General features: G+C 57.9%; 1 protein-coding gene across 5 annotated transcripts in view; it reads right to left on the bottom strand.

Annotated features, from left to right (window-relative positions):
* ZMIZ1 (zinc finger MIZ-type containing 1) overlaps window positions 1–16,344 on the bottom strand; it is a 234,249-nt gene that overhangs the window by 95,007 nt on the left and 122,898 nt on the right. For all 5 annotated transcript variants that reach the window (XM_040485550.1, XM_040485554.1, XM_040485553.1 and 2 more), the window contains 3 exons: window positions 15,357–15,465; window positions 9,469–9,582; window positions 1,724–1,829 (listed from right to left, as the gene is read on the bottom strand). In XM_040485550.1, the coding sequence (XP_040341484.1) occupies window positions 1,724–1,829; window positions 9,469–9,582; window positions 15,357–15,416 (280 nt within the window). In that variant the 5' untranslated portion in view covers window positions 15,417–15,465. The remainder of the gene's footprint in view (window positions 1–1,723; window positions 1,830–9,468; window positions 9,583–15,356; window positions 15,466–16,344) is intronic.

Here is a 16,344-nt window from a genome sequence, read left to right as displayed (position 1 = left end):
ATACATGCCTATGCACACCCACCCACATACACCTGTGGTTATACGATGTTTTTTCTTTTCTCATAGGCAACGGGTCAGGAAAACCAGAGCCAACCACCTGATTTCATAAATGAGGTTTTATTGGAACTAGCCATACCCACTTGTTTAAATACTGTCTACACTTGCTTTTGTATAGCCCGCAAGGCCGGAGCTCCTTACTGTCCGGCTCTTCACGGAAGTCTGCTGACCTCTGCTCTAAACTGTAAGTTTCCCGAGGTGGGACCACGTCTGTTGCGTTCCTCGTCGGAACCCATACCTGGCCAGGTGCCCGCACAGAGCAGGAGCTTCATAGAGATATGGATATAAATGTTTCTTGGATAAGGAGCAATTTTTACCTTGTCAAAATTGTATTGACTTGAGTTACTATTAAAACTGCAGAGTCCATCAGGAATAGACGTCACTTATGAGATTCCAAGACCATTTTCTGGCAAGCAGTTCAATACAACAGCGATATCCCAGCACAGGCTGGCACGTCAAGGATCTTAGAGTAGCGACTGGCTAACCATAATTTCACACACCCTGTAAAAGACCTATCGTCCGTGTGCACGGTCTGCAAACATACATGGAGAGGAGCACGAACCCGCATCCGAGAGAGGATAGGTTGAGCAGACTTACGAAAATACATCGTGAGAAGTCTTTTAAACGTTTTCGTTAAGGCTGTTTCTATATATACTCCAAAGAACTGATTGACGAATTCAGAGAAAACGTCTGTTTTATTATCATACAAAGGAAATAATGGATTTTTTTTTCTTTTCCAATGAATTGCTCCAACATAAAAAAGGTTAACAACATCTAGACGCTGTGTTTGTCGATGCACACGTGTTTCTAGAACTTACGACGACCCCTGCAGGGTAAGTCTCATTATCATTCCTGCCTTCCCGAGGAGATAAACTGAGGCTCGGAGGCCACACACTCAGCAAGTGACAGGGCTGGGTTGTCTCAGTTCTGTCGGGTGTTAAAGCTTACACAGCACCCCCAACCTTACGCAAGATGCTGAGGATGGTGTGAGATATAAAACTGTATCTTTGGTGTGGTTAAAGCCCTCGCACAGAATGCTGCTAGAACCTTCTGTGGCCTCTGTTTAATATAGGGGCAGGAGGTCCCAAGCAATGACAAAGTTGCAGTGGCTAATACTATGCGGAGCAGGCTCTAGAACCCTGCATGCACACTGACTCACTTTCATTTTGTGTTTTAAGTACAAATGTTCTGAATGAATACGGTGGAGTGTCAGGGTCAAGAATGCTGACTCGAGTATAGGTGTAGGCCTCAGCCCCAGCTCTGGCACTTTCCAGCTGTGTGACCTGAGGAACCTCTCCAGCTTCTCTGAGCCTCAGTTTCCTGCTCTGTAAAATGGGGATGATCCCAGTGCTTATGCCAAGGGGTCATCATGGTGCTGAAATGAGATGGTGCATGTCTCCCTTTAGCCTGTTGGGGTGTGGTGTGCCTTGGGACCCTCACGGGCCCCGACGCACCCCCACAGGTAAGCATACTGCCTGAGAGGAGGGGCGGAGCCTCAGCCATGGGCTGCCCAGCCTGGTGGACAAGCTGCTGGTCCCTGGAGGCTCACGCCACATCTGGACGAACCAAGGCACCCGCTGACAGGGGTGGCATGCAGCCCTGAGTTAGAATCTGGTTATACTCCCACCGCCCAGTGACGTCCGTGGAACCCCCAGCGGTCACCTACCCGCAGACTTCGGAGTGAACTTGTCTCGATTCGCAGCGCACACTGCCAGCAGTCTGTAACCGAGGTCCAGGTCGAACCCTTGCTGTGCTGCCACCCGACTGACCACCTGCGAGCAAGAGGCAGAGGAAGGGCAGAGTGAGTCCCTGCTGGCGCCCGGCTTCCGAGCCCAGAGTGGCACGTGTGTCCGTTTAACAGGTGAGGCAGGTGAGGTGCGCAGGCTAAGGCAGGTCCCCAAGATCAGGCAGAGCTGGGACTCAGATTGTGCCTTGCTCACTCAGCAAGCACTGATGAGCACCTCCTCCGTGCCAGGCCCAGGGATCCTGGCCCCTGCCCTCAGGGGTTTCCGGTTGGCTGGTGGGCCTGACCCCAAAGCCCAGGCCCTACAGCTTTCAAGGACTCGATTCGGCCACATTCCAGAAGGCGGCTGGGGGTACTGTACCACCGTGTTTTGGGTGGCTGCAGGCCAGGCCTCTCTTCCCCCACAGCAGTTCCCCAAACTCCCTTCTGAATCCCGACCCTCGGGAAGTCTCCTGGCACCTCTTCCCATCCCCTCCCTGAGCGCCTGCACCCCCCATCGTGGATGCTCACTGCCCTCACTTCTCTAGGCATTGCCCTCACCCAGCAGCTTTGGTTCAGCCCGAGTCAAGATCTGTGCTCGAGGATAAGCACTGGACACGCTGCTCACGGAGCTTCAGCTTCGACAGACCGCTAAGGCTTTTCCAGATGCACACGCCTATGCTCCCCAGTGCTCCGCTCTGGGCCAGGTGACCTGCAGCCTCTCAGACCCCAGCCCAGAGGCTGCAGGACCCTCATGCTCAGCCTGGGGTCTGTACCCGGCGCCATGCACCTGCTCAGCACGTGGGAGGCTCCCATAAGCATGTTGATGGAAGCTTGCTAATAATGGCTGTGTGTTTGGAGCCCGGAGGTCCCTTCTTTCTCCTTGAGAACCTCCAAAGTACGGGTCGGAAGGGGGACAGGTGAGGGGCTAGAGGGGCTGACAGTCCCTGGGGGCAGTGTGGGATGGGGTGCTCCTGGGGGACCCACGGACGGCTCTGCAGGCTCACACCCATCAGGCTTCATGCCTCCCCCACCCGTTCCCAGGTGTCCTGCCATTGCCAGACCGGCTCCCTCCTGCCCGCCTTCCTCATTAACAGCAGCAAAATTAGGTTTACTTATTAAGAAGGAAGGACCTTGGAAGATGGGAGTCGGTGCAGGCTAAGCAGCTGGGGCGGTCATGGCTGAGTGGGAAAGGAGTGCTCCCAGATGTGGGAGCTCGTTCTTTTGAGAAAGAGAAGACTCCGTCACCGACAGCAAGCCGTTAGAGACCACCTGCCCCGGAGGCAGGTGCTCAGAGGGCCTCCGGCTGCCATGGGTTTTGGCCCAGCCTCTGTAACCACTGGGATAGCTCTTCATTATCTGCTTTATATTTAAGGGTTCGTTACAAGGGGTCTAGGGCTAAAAAGGTTGGGAAAACAGCTAATCTAGGCCAACCCTCTCGTTTAAAAACTATGGATACTTAAGGCCTGGACAAACTGCCCATGGTGAACCAGGGAGGAGCCGGCGGACTCCCCCTTCCCAGGATACCCACAGCCTCTTGGAATGGGGCCCTGTCTCCCTGCACCCCTCCACCTCCTGGGAAGTCCCAGGGCAAGGAGGAAAAAGGACTTCTCAGGTTTGAATGTTTGCTCAGCTTCTCTGCTGCAAACAGAAGTCCCTGACACAGAAGCCTTCTGTTCCCCCCGGGCCTCTTTTCCACAGTCTCTATTTGCCCCTGACTGTGGTTCTTGCCGCACCTCCTGTCCCTACACACACCCCATGATCCAGAGGCTCTGGGCCACCTCTGGGCAGGGCATCCTCACTGTTAGGCTCACCGTCCACTCAGCAAAACCAAGGCCGCTTATTCTCTGTGGCCTGTTGAACATTTCAGGTCTGGAGACAGGCACTCTCTACAGTGGGTCGGGAAGGGTCACTTCAGCTTAGATGTTGACTATGGTGCCCTTTTCTTTGGTGGAACCTTGGAGTGGATGTGAGTGAGCAGTTTGTTTGGACGAGTGCATCAGTGAGGCTGCTGTTTGTGGGAAATGTTGACAAGGGCAAATAGTGTAATGAGAATATGGTCTCCCCGGTAAGAGGGGCCAAGTAAAAGCTTTGTACGCAGCAAAGTGCCAAATTCTGACGATAGCTCCTGGAGGCGGAATTCTTATCTCTGTTTCACAGATGAGGAAACTGAGTGTGAAGAACAACCAAAGGTTTCAAATCTTGTCCACGATAGAGCCAGGATGCAATCCCAGGCAGTCAGCCTGTGGAGCCTGGGCTCTTTCCACGAGAGGCCCTCTTTTTCAGCCCCAAAAGGGTTAAGGCCATAACTGCAGGGAGAACCCTCAGGCCCTGTGTTGAGGGCAGGAAGGCAAAGGTCCCTCTGTTTGGCCAATACTGGCTAATCCTGTTGCTCTGGTTTAAACAACAACAACAAAAACCAACCAAAAAACCAAAAAACAAACTAGCTAAATTGAGCAAGAGAGGCCTGGTGCTGGTATAAGGGCTGTCCTGCAGGCCTGGGAAGGTCAGCTTGTCGCCAAATCCCCTGAGCCCCAGCGTTCAGAAGGGTCACTGGCAACAGCCTCCTTTCACCAAGGCCCAGAGAGGGTAGGGCCTTGCTGAAGGGCAGCACAGCACAGGCGTGGCTAAGCTGGACCCTGAGGCCCTAGGCTCCCAGGCACCCCCTGGCTTCCTCTGGCCCAGCCTGTGGACCCCCAGGAAAGTCCTGTGAGGTGGGTCTGACTGACGGGGCGGGGCGGGGGTGGACTTGGCTGTGTATCCTGTTGTGTTTCAGAGGCCTGCTTCCACCTCGGCGGCGGGGGGCATGGAACCCTTCCTGAAGGTGGGCCAGGGGAAGACCCCTCCTCCCCAAAGGCCTCCGCAGAGGTGCTGCTGCCCTCTGCTGGCTGCCCAGGCCCAGCCAGCTCCGGGAGGCCTGAGACGGGGACCCGGGGTCCCAGAGGGACCTAGGGGTCAGGGAGTCCAGCCCCTTGTGCCACAGAGAGGGAGACTGAAGCCCAGAGATGACAGAGGGCGTGTGCTCAAGGTCCCGCAGCCAGTTACGTTAGTCCCATAAAGAGAGAGTGTCGCCTTGAAAAGTGGTGAGCCTCTTGGCTCCGAAGCAGGACAAGCTGTCTGGGGGAGGCTAGGGAAAGGACTTCTGTTCCTGGCGTGGGGCTGGATTCTGACACCCTCTGAGGGAGTCAGGGGGAACTGGCGGCACGCCAGGCCTGCACTCCAATTCTGCTCCACCGTATCCTGTGCAGCCTAAGGCAGGTTACTTAACCTCTCTGAGCCTCAGGTTTCTCCTCGGTAAAAATGCAAGGACGCCCACTATAGCCAAGGTTGTGTGCTGGGGGGCTCCGACAGCTCCGTGTGTCCCAGTTCTGTCTCACGGTCGTAACACAAGCCCCTCATTTCCCTCCCTGCCCCTCTTCCCCATCTCAGTGCAGGGGTCGGCAGGTGTCTGTGGCTATTGCTGCTGCTGCTCTGGCGTCAGGCACGGGATGGGGTTCCGCCACCTGCTAGCTGTCCTACCTCACCCAGGTGACTCAGCTCTCTGGGCCTCAGTCGGCTCCCCTGTGCAGTGCCCTCCTTGAGAGGATGGGAGCCAGGACTAGGCACACAGCTCAATGAATGCTATTTGTGGACATACCCCGACGGCTGCAGCAGCGAGTTCTCTGAGGCTAAGGGGAGATGGGGAGGGCACTGCTCTCAGCTAGCTGGCGCCTGTTTCCCTCTGCCACCTCCTCTCCTACCGGTCTCCCCTCTCCTGTTCTCTGGCCTCCTTCTTTCTGTTCCTAGAGCGTATCAAGTGTGTTCTACCTTCGGGGAGGAAGGATGACTGAGTCCAGAGAGGCCTGATGTTAAGGGAAGGGCCAGGAAGCGAGCCCCTGGCACGGTTAGGATAAACGTGGTCTGAAGCGGTGACCACGGCTCACACCCCTTGCCCCTTGGGAGGGGCCACAGGGCTCCTGCACTTCTGCATCCTGGGGTCAGAGGGCCTGAAGGGGAGGGTGGGGCGAGGGGGCTGCTGGCTGCTTTCACCCCAGGGCCCAACCCCAGTATGACAAAGATGCGCCCGTTTACTGACTGAGGCGAAGCGGTTTTTAATTTCTGTCCTCCAAGTAAGCCGGATCCAGAGGAATTTGTTCCCAGGGGTCACCCAGGGGATCGTGGCAACCTGGAGTGCCCGGCCTGCCACTGGATGGGGAGGGGTGCGTGCGGGGAGCTCAGCAGCTTTGCCCTGTTTAGGCCCCCTAGGATCTCTGACCTCCCCCATCCTGTCCCTCCCGCAGGACATGGCTGGGGCTGAGGATGTGCAGGGGGACGGGAGGACCAGCAGCGGGGCCCCGGGACGGGAGGACGCCGTCCCCTCGCCGCCTGAGTTGCCTTGTTTGTAAAACAGAAGCGGTGATCCTTCCCCTGCATGCCATGCAGGGTCTTCATAAGGACCGAGGAGCCAGGAAAACGCCTTGGGTACTGAGACTGTCTTCTGTGACTCCCCATTCCCCGCACTTCCCTGCTGCTGGTTCTGTTGAGTTCCAAGGGACAGTCAAACTCCCGTCTCTGCAACTGAGGCAGGTGAACCAAAGGCCCCTTTCTGGCTAGGCAGCAGGCCAGAGAGGTGGGGGTCAAAGCCCACACTGAACAAGTGCGTGCCTTAGGCTGTCGTGTGAGGAGGGGAGGCCCAGGAGAGCTGGCGCTGTGCCTCTGTCCACACAGCTGCCCCTGCCCAGGAAGCCACAGCCTCCCCACTGGCTAGTCAGAGCCTACGGGCTCCTCCCTGGGCTCCCTCCTCCGGGAAGACCTCCAGAATCCTTCCAGCCTATCCTCCAAGGATGCTCCCCTTAGTGCTTCTGTCCTCACCCAGATCATATCCCATCACTCACCTGCTTAAGATCCTTCAAGGCCCTCCATCACCCTTCAAATAATATCCAAGCTCTTCTCCTGCTTCCCTTTTTGACCTTTTCTTGTATCCTTCTCCCTCTTCTGTGCTCCAGCCATCTGAGACTTCCTTCTGTTCCTTGAACAAATCAAGCCTCAGGGCCTTTGCACTAGCAGTGCCCTCTGCCCGGAGCACCCTCCCCTCTCATGGATGACTCCTTCTTGCCATTCAGGTATCGGCTGGGGGTCACCTCCTCAGGAGACTTTTCCCAGCCAGCACTCTACCCCTCTCACAGGGCACTGATGTATGTCCTTATTTACTCTTTTATGAGTTCAGTGACTGCCTCCCTCACTGGAACATACGCTGCTTGAGAGAGGTCCGCTGTGCTTGTGCACTCCTCCAGTGCCCGGCATAAGGCCTCAGTGAATGTCTGTTCAGTGAATAAATGGCAGAGCTGGGGTGGGGCCAGCTACTGGTCACCTCACACCCCATGCCCATCCAGCATGCATGGAGCCATTGTCTGATTCAGCTCTGAATCCCTATATCCCAGGCAGGGCCAGGCTCGGGGCGGGGTGCTGGGGGATTGTGGCAGCCAGTCTGGCCACACCTTGTGCATGGTCCCCCACCTCCTGTTTGACTTATGGCTGCTGGCAGCTGGGATGGGAATGAGGGGGCCTCTAGTAACATCTGTCCCTGCCTGTGGGGCTTAGCCTGAACCAGGATCCCCGCAAAGAGGATTAAGGGAGCTGGTAGAGGGAGGGGAGCCCAGCGGGCTGGAGGATGAGGAGGGCTGGGCGGCGCCTGATTTGGCCTGGTGGCTCCAAGGAAACCAGACAGCATCGGCCTCGGACAAATGGAGGAGCCCTGAGGAGCCGCCCCCCGCCCCGGCTGGCATCCCCACTGGCCAGGAGCATTCCCTCTAGAGGCAGAGGGGTCTCGCCTTGAATCCCACACCCACTTCTAGCTGGCTGTGTGACCTTGGGAAGCCATCATGGCAAGCCTCAGTTTCCTCCTCTATAAAACGGGGACAATGGCAGGGCCGGCTTCATGGAATGTAAGATTCAGTGAGAAGGTCTATGCAGCGGACCACGCTCAGTAGCAGGCACAGAAGGGGTGTTTTATAACGATGACCCATGAGAATGTCACTCTTCCTTTTGTTCCAGCCAGGGCCATGCTGGACCTTTTGCCTCCCTCCCATCTGGAGCTTTTCAGGGAACATGGTGCCCCTGAACTTCACCAAAGATTCCTACCTGGCCAGGCATCTGCCTTGGCTCCTCCTCTCCAAGCCTTGGGGTAGCTGGGCTCTCCAGAAATCTGTTTACCCATGTTCCCTTCAAAGCTGACTCAGGGCTGGGGCGCTTGGGTGGCTTAGTCGGTTGAGCGTCCGACTTCAGTTCAGGTCATGATCTCACGGCTTGTGAGTTCAAGCCCCGCATCGGGCTCTGTGCTGATGGCTCGGAGCCTGGAGCCTGCTTCGGATTCTGTGTCTCCCTCTCTCTCTGCCCCTCCCCTGCTCATGCTCTGTCTCTCTCTCTCTCTCTCTCTCTCTCTCTCTCTCTCTCAAAAATAAATAAACATTCAAAAAAATTAAAAAAAAAAAAAAAAGCTGACTCAGGGCCTTTTGAGAAGCTGCCCTCGCTGGTCCCCAAGGCTCCCTCGAGCTTATGGATGCACGTCATGTGGCTGGGGTCATTCACAAGCAGCAAGCTCCTTCCCCATGGCTGTCAGCCGGTGAGCTCCGAGACTTGGCAAATCATGCCACAAGTTCTGGGCCTGGCATCTGCCCAGCCTGCAACCCAGGCCCTTATCAAGCTGAGTGAATTTCGGCTCTCTGGGTTCTGTGGTCTCTCTGGGCCTTTGCACATGCTGTCCAAGATACCCGCAGGGGTATCTGCAGCTCCTTGCCCCAGTTTTCCACAAACCGCCCCACCTCCCAGGCAGTTCACGCTTCCCTTTTCTGGGCCGCTTCACCTCGTACACAATTCTCTCGACCATCTCTTTCCACACCAGTCTCCCTGCTAAAGAGGGAATCGCGCTTGGCAAAGTCTTACTCTGTGCTTTCGCAGGGCTTCGCAGAGGGGATCATATGTGATAAACGAGGGCTCAATCGATGTTTATTTGGACGGATGGATGTAGTAGGAGCTCATTAAATGCTTAAATGAATGGGTAGAAGAATGGATGACTACAAAAAGAGCTCGATAGACGTTTGCCCAAATGGACGAATGAACCACCGGATAAAAGAATGACTCAGGGCGCCTGGGTGGTTTAGTCGGTTAAGAGTCTGACTCTTGGTTTCAGCTCAGGTCATGATCTCACGGTTTGTGAGTTCGAGCCCTGCATCAGGCTCTGTGTTGATAGTGTGGAGCCCGCTTGGGAGTCTCTCTCCCTCTCTCTCTCTCTCTCTGCCCCTCCTCCTGTGTGTGCACACTCTCTCTCTCCCTCTCTCAAAACAAATAAATAAACTTTTTTTTTTTCTTTTTAAAGAATGGCTAGAAATTCTGCTTTGCTGAGGGTGGAACATTTACCCTCACCAGACCTGGAGCTTCCCCACCCCCTCCAACCCAGCGAGGCACTGTGCTTTCCCATCAGGTGTGGGGAGCCCGTATCACTCTGACAGCCGCGTCTCCCCATCAGACTGGTTTCCCGGAGGCTGTATGTTGGGGGGGGGGTGGTGCACACAGACGGGCTGTGCCCTCCAGCACTGCTGTCTTTCTATCTCTCATCCTCTGTTATCTGCGGCCTCTCCGACAGCTGGACAGGCACACGGGTCCCCAGGCATCCGCCCTGGGTGCAGGTGGGGGAGGGGGTGCAGACTCACCGTCAAACAGCCCATCAGGCTCTGCTCGAAGGGCCGCTGGAAGGCTCGCGGGTCCCCACACCAGTCCAGCAGCTCCGTGGCGGCATTGTGGAAGTTAGCAGGGTTCTGTAAGTGCTGTGGGAGAGGGAAGGAGGCAGCATGAAGCTCCAGGAACAAGGCCAGGAGGGCAACGTGCAGGTCTGGGGTGGCGAAGACCCCAGGCCCCACTGGGGAGGAGTGGCTCTGGGGCGGGCCAGGAATAAGGAACCTTCCCAAACTCCCTCTCTCTCGCTTTCCCTTTGTATCCACCCCACCTCATCCCTGGCAGGATGGGGGTTAGTAGCCCCATTGCAAAGATGGGAAAACCAAGGTCTGGAGAAACACGATAGTACTAAAGTGTTTCCTGGATGCTGGCAGTGGGGGCGGGTGAGCTCTGCAGGGTTCAGGAGGGTAGCCTGTGACCCCCAAGTTGGGGACTGGCTCTCCCTAAGCCAGGGCAGCCTTGCGCTGGAGATTCCTTCTTGGTGAAGCCCACTCCTGCTAACCATCACCACCCAGGTCTGGACGTCCACCAGCTCTGGCTTCAGAGCAAGTGCGGCCATGGCCCACCAAGGGCAGGGGTCAGGTGGATCAGAAAGAGACCCCCAGGCCAAACTCAGCCAGGGAGTCAACTATAAGCACACTGTGCCCAGGCTATTCTCACACTGGGGTCTCGTGTGTGTGACTTAGCTCCCCAAAGCCAGATTTCCCCGGGCCCAGTCTGGCTAGGCTCAGAAGCTGCTGGCATTGTCGGGAGGGGTCCCTGCCTGAGCTCAAGCCCCTCCCGGTCAGCGGGTCTGAGTCAACAGAGCCTGAATTTTGACACCAAGGCCTCTAGATTCTGCTTGGGACCCAGGCCACGGGGCCCACTGGGTGGGTGGTGGGCGCTTCACTCTCTAACCCCCGCCCAGGTCTCCCCAGGCCCCGGGGGGCTGGGCCTTAGCCCAGCAGGTGGGTGACTCGCCCAGGGTCACACAGCAGGTTAGGTGTGGAGCTGGGATCCCAGCGATGGGTGTCACTGACTGTGGGTCCTCCAGAGGGACACCTAGGGCGTATCCACAAGGGTCGGAGGTGAGGCCAGCTGCAAAAGGGTTGGTGGGAACTTCTGAGGCCCCTGTTGCCTTGGTGCTGGGAGACACAGGGAACAGTGGCTTCCCCTGCGGTTGCGGGGGGGGGGGGGACTGCCTTCACCTCCCACTTGCTGCTGACCCAGGGCAGTCCCTCACCTTCCCCAACCTCCCTCCGTCGGCCCTTCTGTAAAAGGGGGATGACAGATCACGGCTTAGCGGCGGGAAACTTTTGTTTCTTTCGCTTAGGGTTTTGTGACTATCGTTACAACGTGGTCTGTGCAAGAAAAATTTAAAAATGGACGGAAGAGAGTGAAATGACTTAGAACAAGGTGCCTCTAGGGGAGAAAAGGGAGAGGGAGCAGCGAAGGAGAGAGAGAGGGCAGGCAAACAGCAGCAGGCCCTCCGTCACGGGGCCGGGGAAGGCTGGACAAGATGAGACTCGTGCGGCCCCTGGCGAGGCGCCTGGCGCGTGGGGTGCTCCCACGCGGGGCTGCCCTTGGCCCTGACTCTGCCTCTCGGAGTCTCCCCGGGAAGCACAGCTGTTCCGTGCAGCTCTCAGCCCTGGCTCACACGGGCTCCTTCTGCACAGGCAGAGCTGGGAGGAACCTCCACATGGAGAAAAGGGCCCTTGGAGAGGGCAGGGGTGGGTCCTCACCTCCGCCTCCTATGCTCTCTCTTTAAACCGTGCCCCCTCCGAGGCCACGGGTGGCCTGGCCGTCTGGGCTCCGAGTGGAAAGCCATGCAAATCGGCTAATTCCCTGCCCAGCAGCCTCTCTCTGCTAACCGAGTTATTCCGTTTATTTATGTGATGTCACACCCAATTAGCAGGGTCAGCAGTCGCCACATGCTGCTCTCAGAGCTGCCCGCCCATAGCACCCTCACCCTGCAGGGCTCTTGGGCTCACAAGTGGCCTCTGAGGCCAGTCCCAGGGGCCCAGTTTTGTTCTGGGCCCTGAGCACGCAGCCGTCCGTATCTTGGCCAGCCCACCTCCAAGCTTCTCTACCTTTGTGCCGGCCAGCTCATGTGGCCTTCAGCTTGGGCTCTGGGTGGTCACTGGTGGGCCTGACTCACTGGGCACAGGGCATCCCGTTCAGTGACTGTTGCTGTGTGGCTCTGTGGCCTTGGCCCAAGACCCCTCCCCTCTCTGCGCTTTTGTTTCCTGTTTCTTCTATGAGGTCACTGGACTGCACAGGAACGGGTGACCTGGGTCAGACTTATTTATCTCAGTCACTGAGCCCCAGACCCCTCATCGGTAAAATGGGGTCACACATTGGTAAAAAGCTGTCACACAGCTTACAGGACTGCTACAAAGTTTAGGAGTGATGTAAATAATGACCTCCCTATTACCAAGTAGGTGCCATTGCTATTGCTCTGAACTTGGTACAGTTTCTTCTCTCCTATGAGCATCTTGAGAGGAGAAATAGGGCCCTGTTCACCTGTGGAACTCTCAAGACTGGCACGAGGCCAGGCCCATGGAGAAATGGTTGGTGAGCAGTTAACTGTCCAAAGGATGGTCCATCTGTGTTGTAGGTCGGCGGCCTGGCCACTTCAGAGCAGGTCCCTAGCGCCATGTGGAGTGGCCAGCCTTTGATGGTCAGTGGATGACAGCACAGATGTGAATCAATGGCAGAGGCCTCCCTGGCTGTGGCTGTTACTGGGTTCTAACAGCTCACCTCCCACCAGAAAGTCCGCCTGTCTCCACAATTCCTCAGAAGATCTGGGCTATATCCACTGGCCACTGAGTCTGCTGGGGCAGGAGCAGGGGACAACAAAGCCTAGACCAAGTTGGATTGACTACCCAGACCACGTGATGAATGCATCTTCTTATCAGTTCATCTGTGAATCAAACAACCTGTCCATCCATCCAAAAATGAATCACTCCACCCATCCATCCATCCATCCATCCATCCATCCATCCATCCATCCATCCCCTTGCCCACTTACCCATTCAACCATTCACTACTATATTCATTTCCCATCTATCATTCATTCACCTACCTATCTATCCATCCAGAATTTTTCCAACCTCCCGTCCATCCATTCATTCATCCATTTATCTATCCATTATCTATATCCACCTGCCTAACTGCCCATCCCTATGTCCATCCATCCACCCACCCACTCATTCCCTTAGCTCTCCTCTCCATCCATCAGTTCACCCCTCCCCTGCTTCCCCTCAGCTTTCGTGGGCCCTGCCCCAGCCTGCGCACCGTGCTAGGCTCTGCTGACTGTGATGAATACGACACGTCCTCTGCCCCCAAGGAACTTAGCCTGGAGGGAGGCCTGACACATGCCCCACAGGGCCTCTAGCTCAAGGGAGAAAGCAGGGTCGGTGGGGTGGCTGGGTGCCCAGGAATCAGTGGGGCTCAGAGATGGAGGGTGTAGACGCTCAGAAGGGCCCACGGGATGGGGGAGGCTGCTGTGCAAGAATTCGCTGATTTGTGTGGCTTTGCACGTGCAGCCCAGATGTGCCTGTGACCTCTGAGTGGGGCACACTGTGGAGAGGGCACTGGTTCTTCCCGTCCCGGGGGCTGAGAGGGAGGGAAAGGCAGCCGAGCCAGCGGCCCGGAGGAAAGAGGGGCAGCGGGCTGCTTGGGGGATGGTGAGTGTGAGCAACGCTAGAACCAGGGTGGGGTGGGGGTGGGGGGTTGCTGTGCTGTAGAAGTGAGGCAGGGCGGGGAGTCCGAGGCTGCAAGGCCCCCTCTGGGAGCCACAGACCCACCCGCCAGAGCCAGGCACAGCCAACACATCTGTCATCCTCAGAGCACGCAGACCTGCTTGCTTTTCTCTTCTGATTAGGCTAGAGGACGTCTGAGAATCAACAGTCTTCAGCCAGACACGCCGCCCTCTGGGGCAGCTGTGGAGCAGACAGACGTTAAGTGCTGAGCCGTGTCTGACCGGAGGTGTGGAGGGGGCTGTGGGAGTGTAGGGAGCTCTGGATGGCCCGCTCGCCCTCGCAAACGTGTCGGGGTCTGGCCCCAGCGCACAGCTCTGCGTGCCCCGTGTGTGCACATGCGCAGGTCGGGCAGGCTGGGGGAGGGCGGCCGAGGAGATCCCTGGCCTTCCGGCTGCCCGGGCATACACTGGCTGGGCATCCATCACGATGCATCATTCTGCAGACCAAGCAGGGTGGAGTGGCTGCTTAAGCAGGGTTAGGTGGCTAGCAAGTGGCGGAGTGGGGGCTCGGCCTCGCTGGCTGGTAAATCTGAGCCCCGTGTGCCATGCTTCAAAGGGGTAAAGGGCACCCTGATCTCTGGGGACGCAGAGCCAGGCACGGGAGAAAGGTCAGGGTGTGAGCAGGTGTCAGAAGGAGCACCGTGCCTGGCGCTAGGAGGGGCTCATGCACCTGACTGTACTGTTGGGGGTGGAGGCCACTGATGGCCCATCCCTCAGGGCTGGGAGAAGTGGGGCCACAGGCTGAGCCGGGAGACAGCCCTGCAGAGCCTCCAGGAGGAGGTAAGAGCAGGGCTGGAGGGAGGGCACCGTCTGGCTTCTATTCTGTGACTGTGAGCAGAGGCGTAATTGGTGTTTGGGGGAGCTGTTTGGGCTGAGTTCAATCTGTAACCAGTCTTCTTCAATTTCCTCTCCTCAGACCCTGCCCGGGCTTCCGAGAGAGAGCTGTGCTCGATGCTTATGAGAAGACACACGCTTTCGTTCCCAAGGACCAGCCTCAGCTCCACCGGGCCCTGGCGCTCAGGGAGGGCAGGTTGGAGGGGGGGTGGGGCCGCGAGCTCTGCCCCCCCCCCCCCCGGGGTCCTGAGGCCAGTGGCCCATGCTGGTGACCTGAGTGTGCTGCTAAGCCACCTAAGCCAGAGGGCTCACCCCAGCGCTTGCTTCCCTGCCCCTGAGACGCTGAGGACAACAGCCCCTGCCACCATGCGACAGCCCGGACCCATGTGACGGGTGGGGAAACTGAGGCTCAGAGGAACAAAGCGACAGGTCTGAGATCAGGGACTGCGGGCACATGGAGGAGTGAGGATTTGGGCCCAGGTCTCTTTGATGTCAAAGCGCTTCCTGGAGGAAAGGAACACTTAAGAGTCTGCACAGGCACTCAGGGCCCCAAGGAGGCTGCGCCCAGAGGGCGGTGCGCCACTCCCGGCCAACACTGGGGGGCGCCCACCAACCCTGGTTCAGCCAGACTTCTTAAAGTGGGGGGGAGGTGGGGGGCTCTGAGCCCACCTGGAATGTGCCCCGACTCTGAACAATCCGGAGAGGAGGCTGGCAGGCAGAGCACCCCCTCAGCGCAGTGTGATCGTCAACAGGACGGGGAGCTGGCTGCCCTCAGGGATGAGGCCTGCCTCACACAAGTGAAGCTGGGCCGTGTGACTTCAGCTGACTCCCTTCTCTTCTCTGTGCCTCAGTTACCTTTCCTGTAAGATGATCAAATTCCCTAAGGGCACTTCCCTGCATCTTCACAGCGGCCCAGGTGGCACAGCAGAGCCCAGAAAAGCATGGCACTGGCCCCAAATCACACAGCTAGGAAGGGGAGGGGAAGGGAGGGGGAGGGGAGGGGGGAGGGGGGAGGGGAGGGGAGGGACAGGACAGGGCGGAGCTGGCAGGTGAGCCCTGCTGTGCGATGCGGGAGTTAGGCTGATCTCTGCCAGGAACGTTCTCACGAGGGGGTCAGGGAGACCCAGGCAGTGAGCCCTTGCCTGCCGTCACCTCCACCCAGCGCCCACGAGGCCCGGCTACGTAGGGCAGGCCAGCACCTCTCTTGCTCTGCTGCCTTGGCGGCCCTGCCCTCGCCAGCTGGGCCAGGCTGGGCAGGGGAGGAGGAGTGAGCCCAGGCCGCACACCCACCTGCTTGATGCACTGTAGTCGGTCATTGGTCTGTTGGATGTGCCTGTCCATAGAATTCATTCTGGCCGTTTCACTGGGTTCTACCCGAGAGCCATGAACGTTGTCCAGCCTGTGAAGACAGAGGAGAGCGGGTGTCACTGGGGTCGTGCCGGGCCCGACAGCCTCACGGCCGCTCTCCAGCCGCAATGCGGACGTGCCGGCCCCAGTGGCTCCCGGCAGGTTCCAGGGCCCTTTCTGAGCTGTGGCAGCCTCTGTCCCAGCCGGCCCTGCACCGGAGGGAGGAACTTCGGCCACAGCTGCCCAGCCCCCGGGGAAGCCCACCTGGGCTGGGAGCAGGAGTTGCTCCTGGGTGATCTCTGGGGATGACTCACGTGAGCACTGCGCAGGCACGGCCACGTGGGACACGACGTGAACTGCACATTCGGCACACACGTTACCACACGCGCGTGCGTGTTAGGGGGTGGTGGGGACGGCGACCCCACCTTCCGATTCCCAGTTCAGGGCTCAGCCTACGTGACGTGGCTCTGTGTGTGCGTGCACACGCGCAGGGGTCTTCCCACATGACCCTCACTGCGTGTGTGGCGTCCTGTCGTGGCACCAGGATCCCCCCCGCAACCCCCCATGCTTCAGAATTCTCCACACTACGGACCACAATTCCATTTCCCCCTTTGCCTTCCTGGGAAAGGAGAAGGGCGGGAATTAGCACCACCCCTCTCTTCAAGACAAGGAAACTGAGGCTCAGAGGGGGAAGGGAGTCACCCATGGTGGCACAGGTGGCCAGTGTCAGAGCCCATACCAGGAACTAGGGCTCCGACTATCAGCTCACGGCTCAGTGGGCAGGGTACATGAATGTCATGGTCACCGGGCTCACTTCCTGAATGGCTGTGGGCCTTGGGAACTTTAACAGGAGTGTGACTTCCTTCCGGGTGGGGAAGCTGAGTAAATGAAGGCAACCCTGTCACTTTCAGAAAGGCCCTGGGGTCCTCAG

Source organism: Herpailurus yagouaroundi, unplaced genomic scaffold (genome assembly GCF_014898765.1).
Source record: "Herpailurus yagouaroundi ecotype Mexico unplaced genomic scaffold, PumYag 163, whole genome shotgun sequence".
NCBI lineage: Eukaryota > Metazoa > Chordata > Mammalia > Carnivora > Felidae > Herpailurus > Herpailurus yagouaroundi.
The sequence above is the reverse complement of the archived record's forward strand: the minus strand, read 5'-3'. Positions and strand labels throughout refer to the sequence as shown.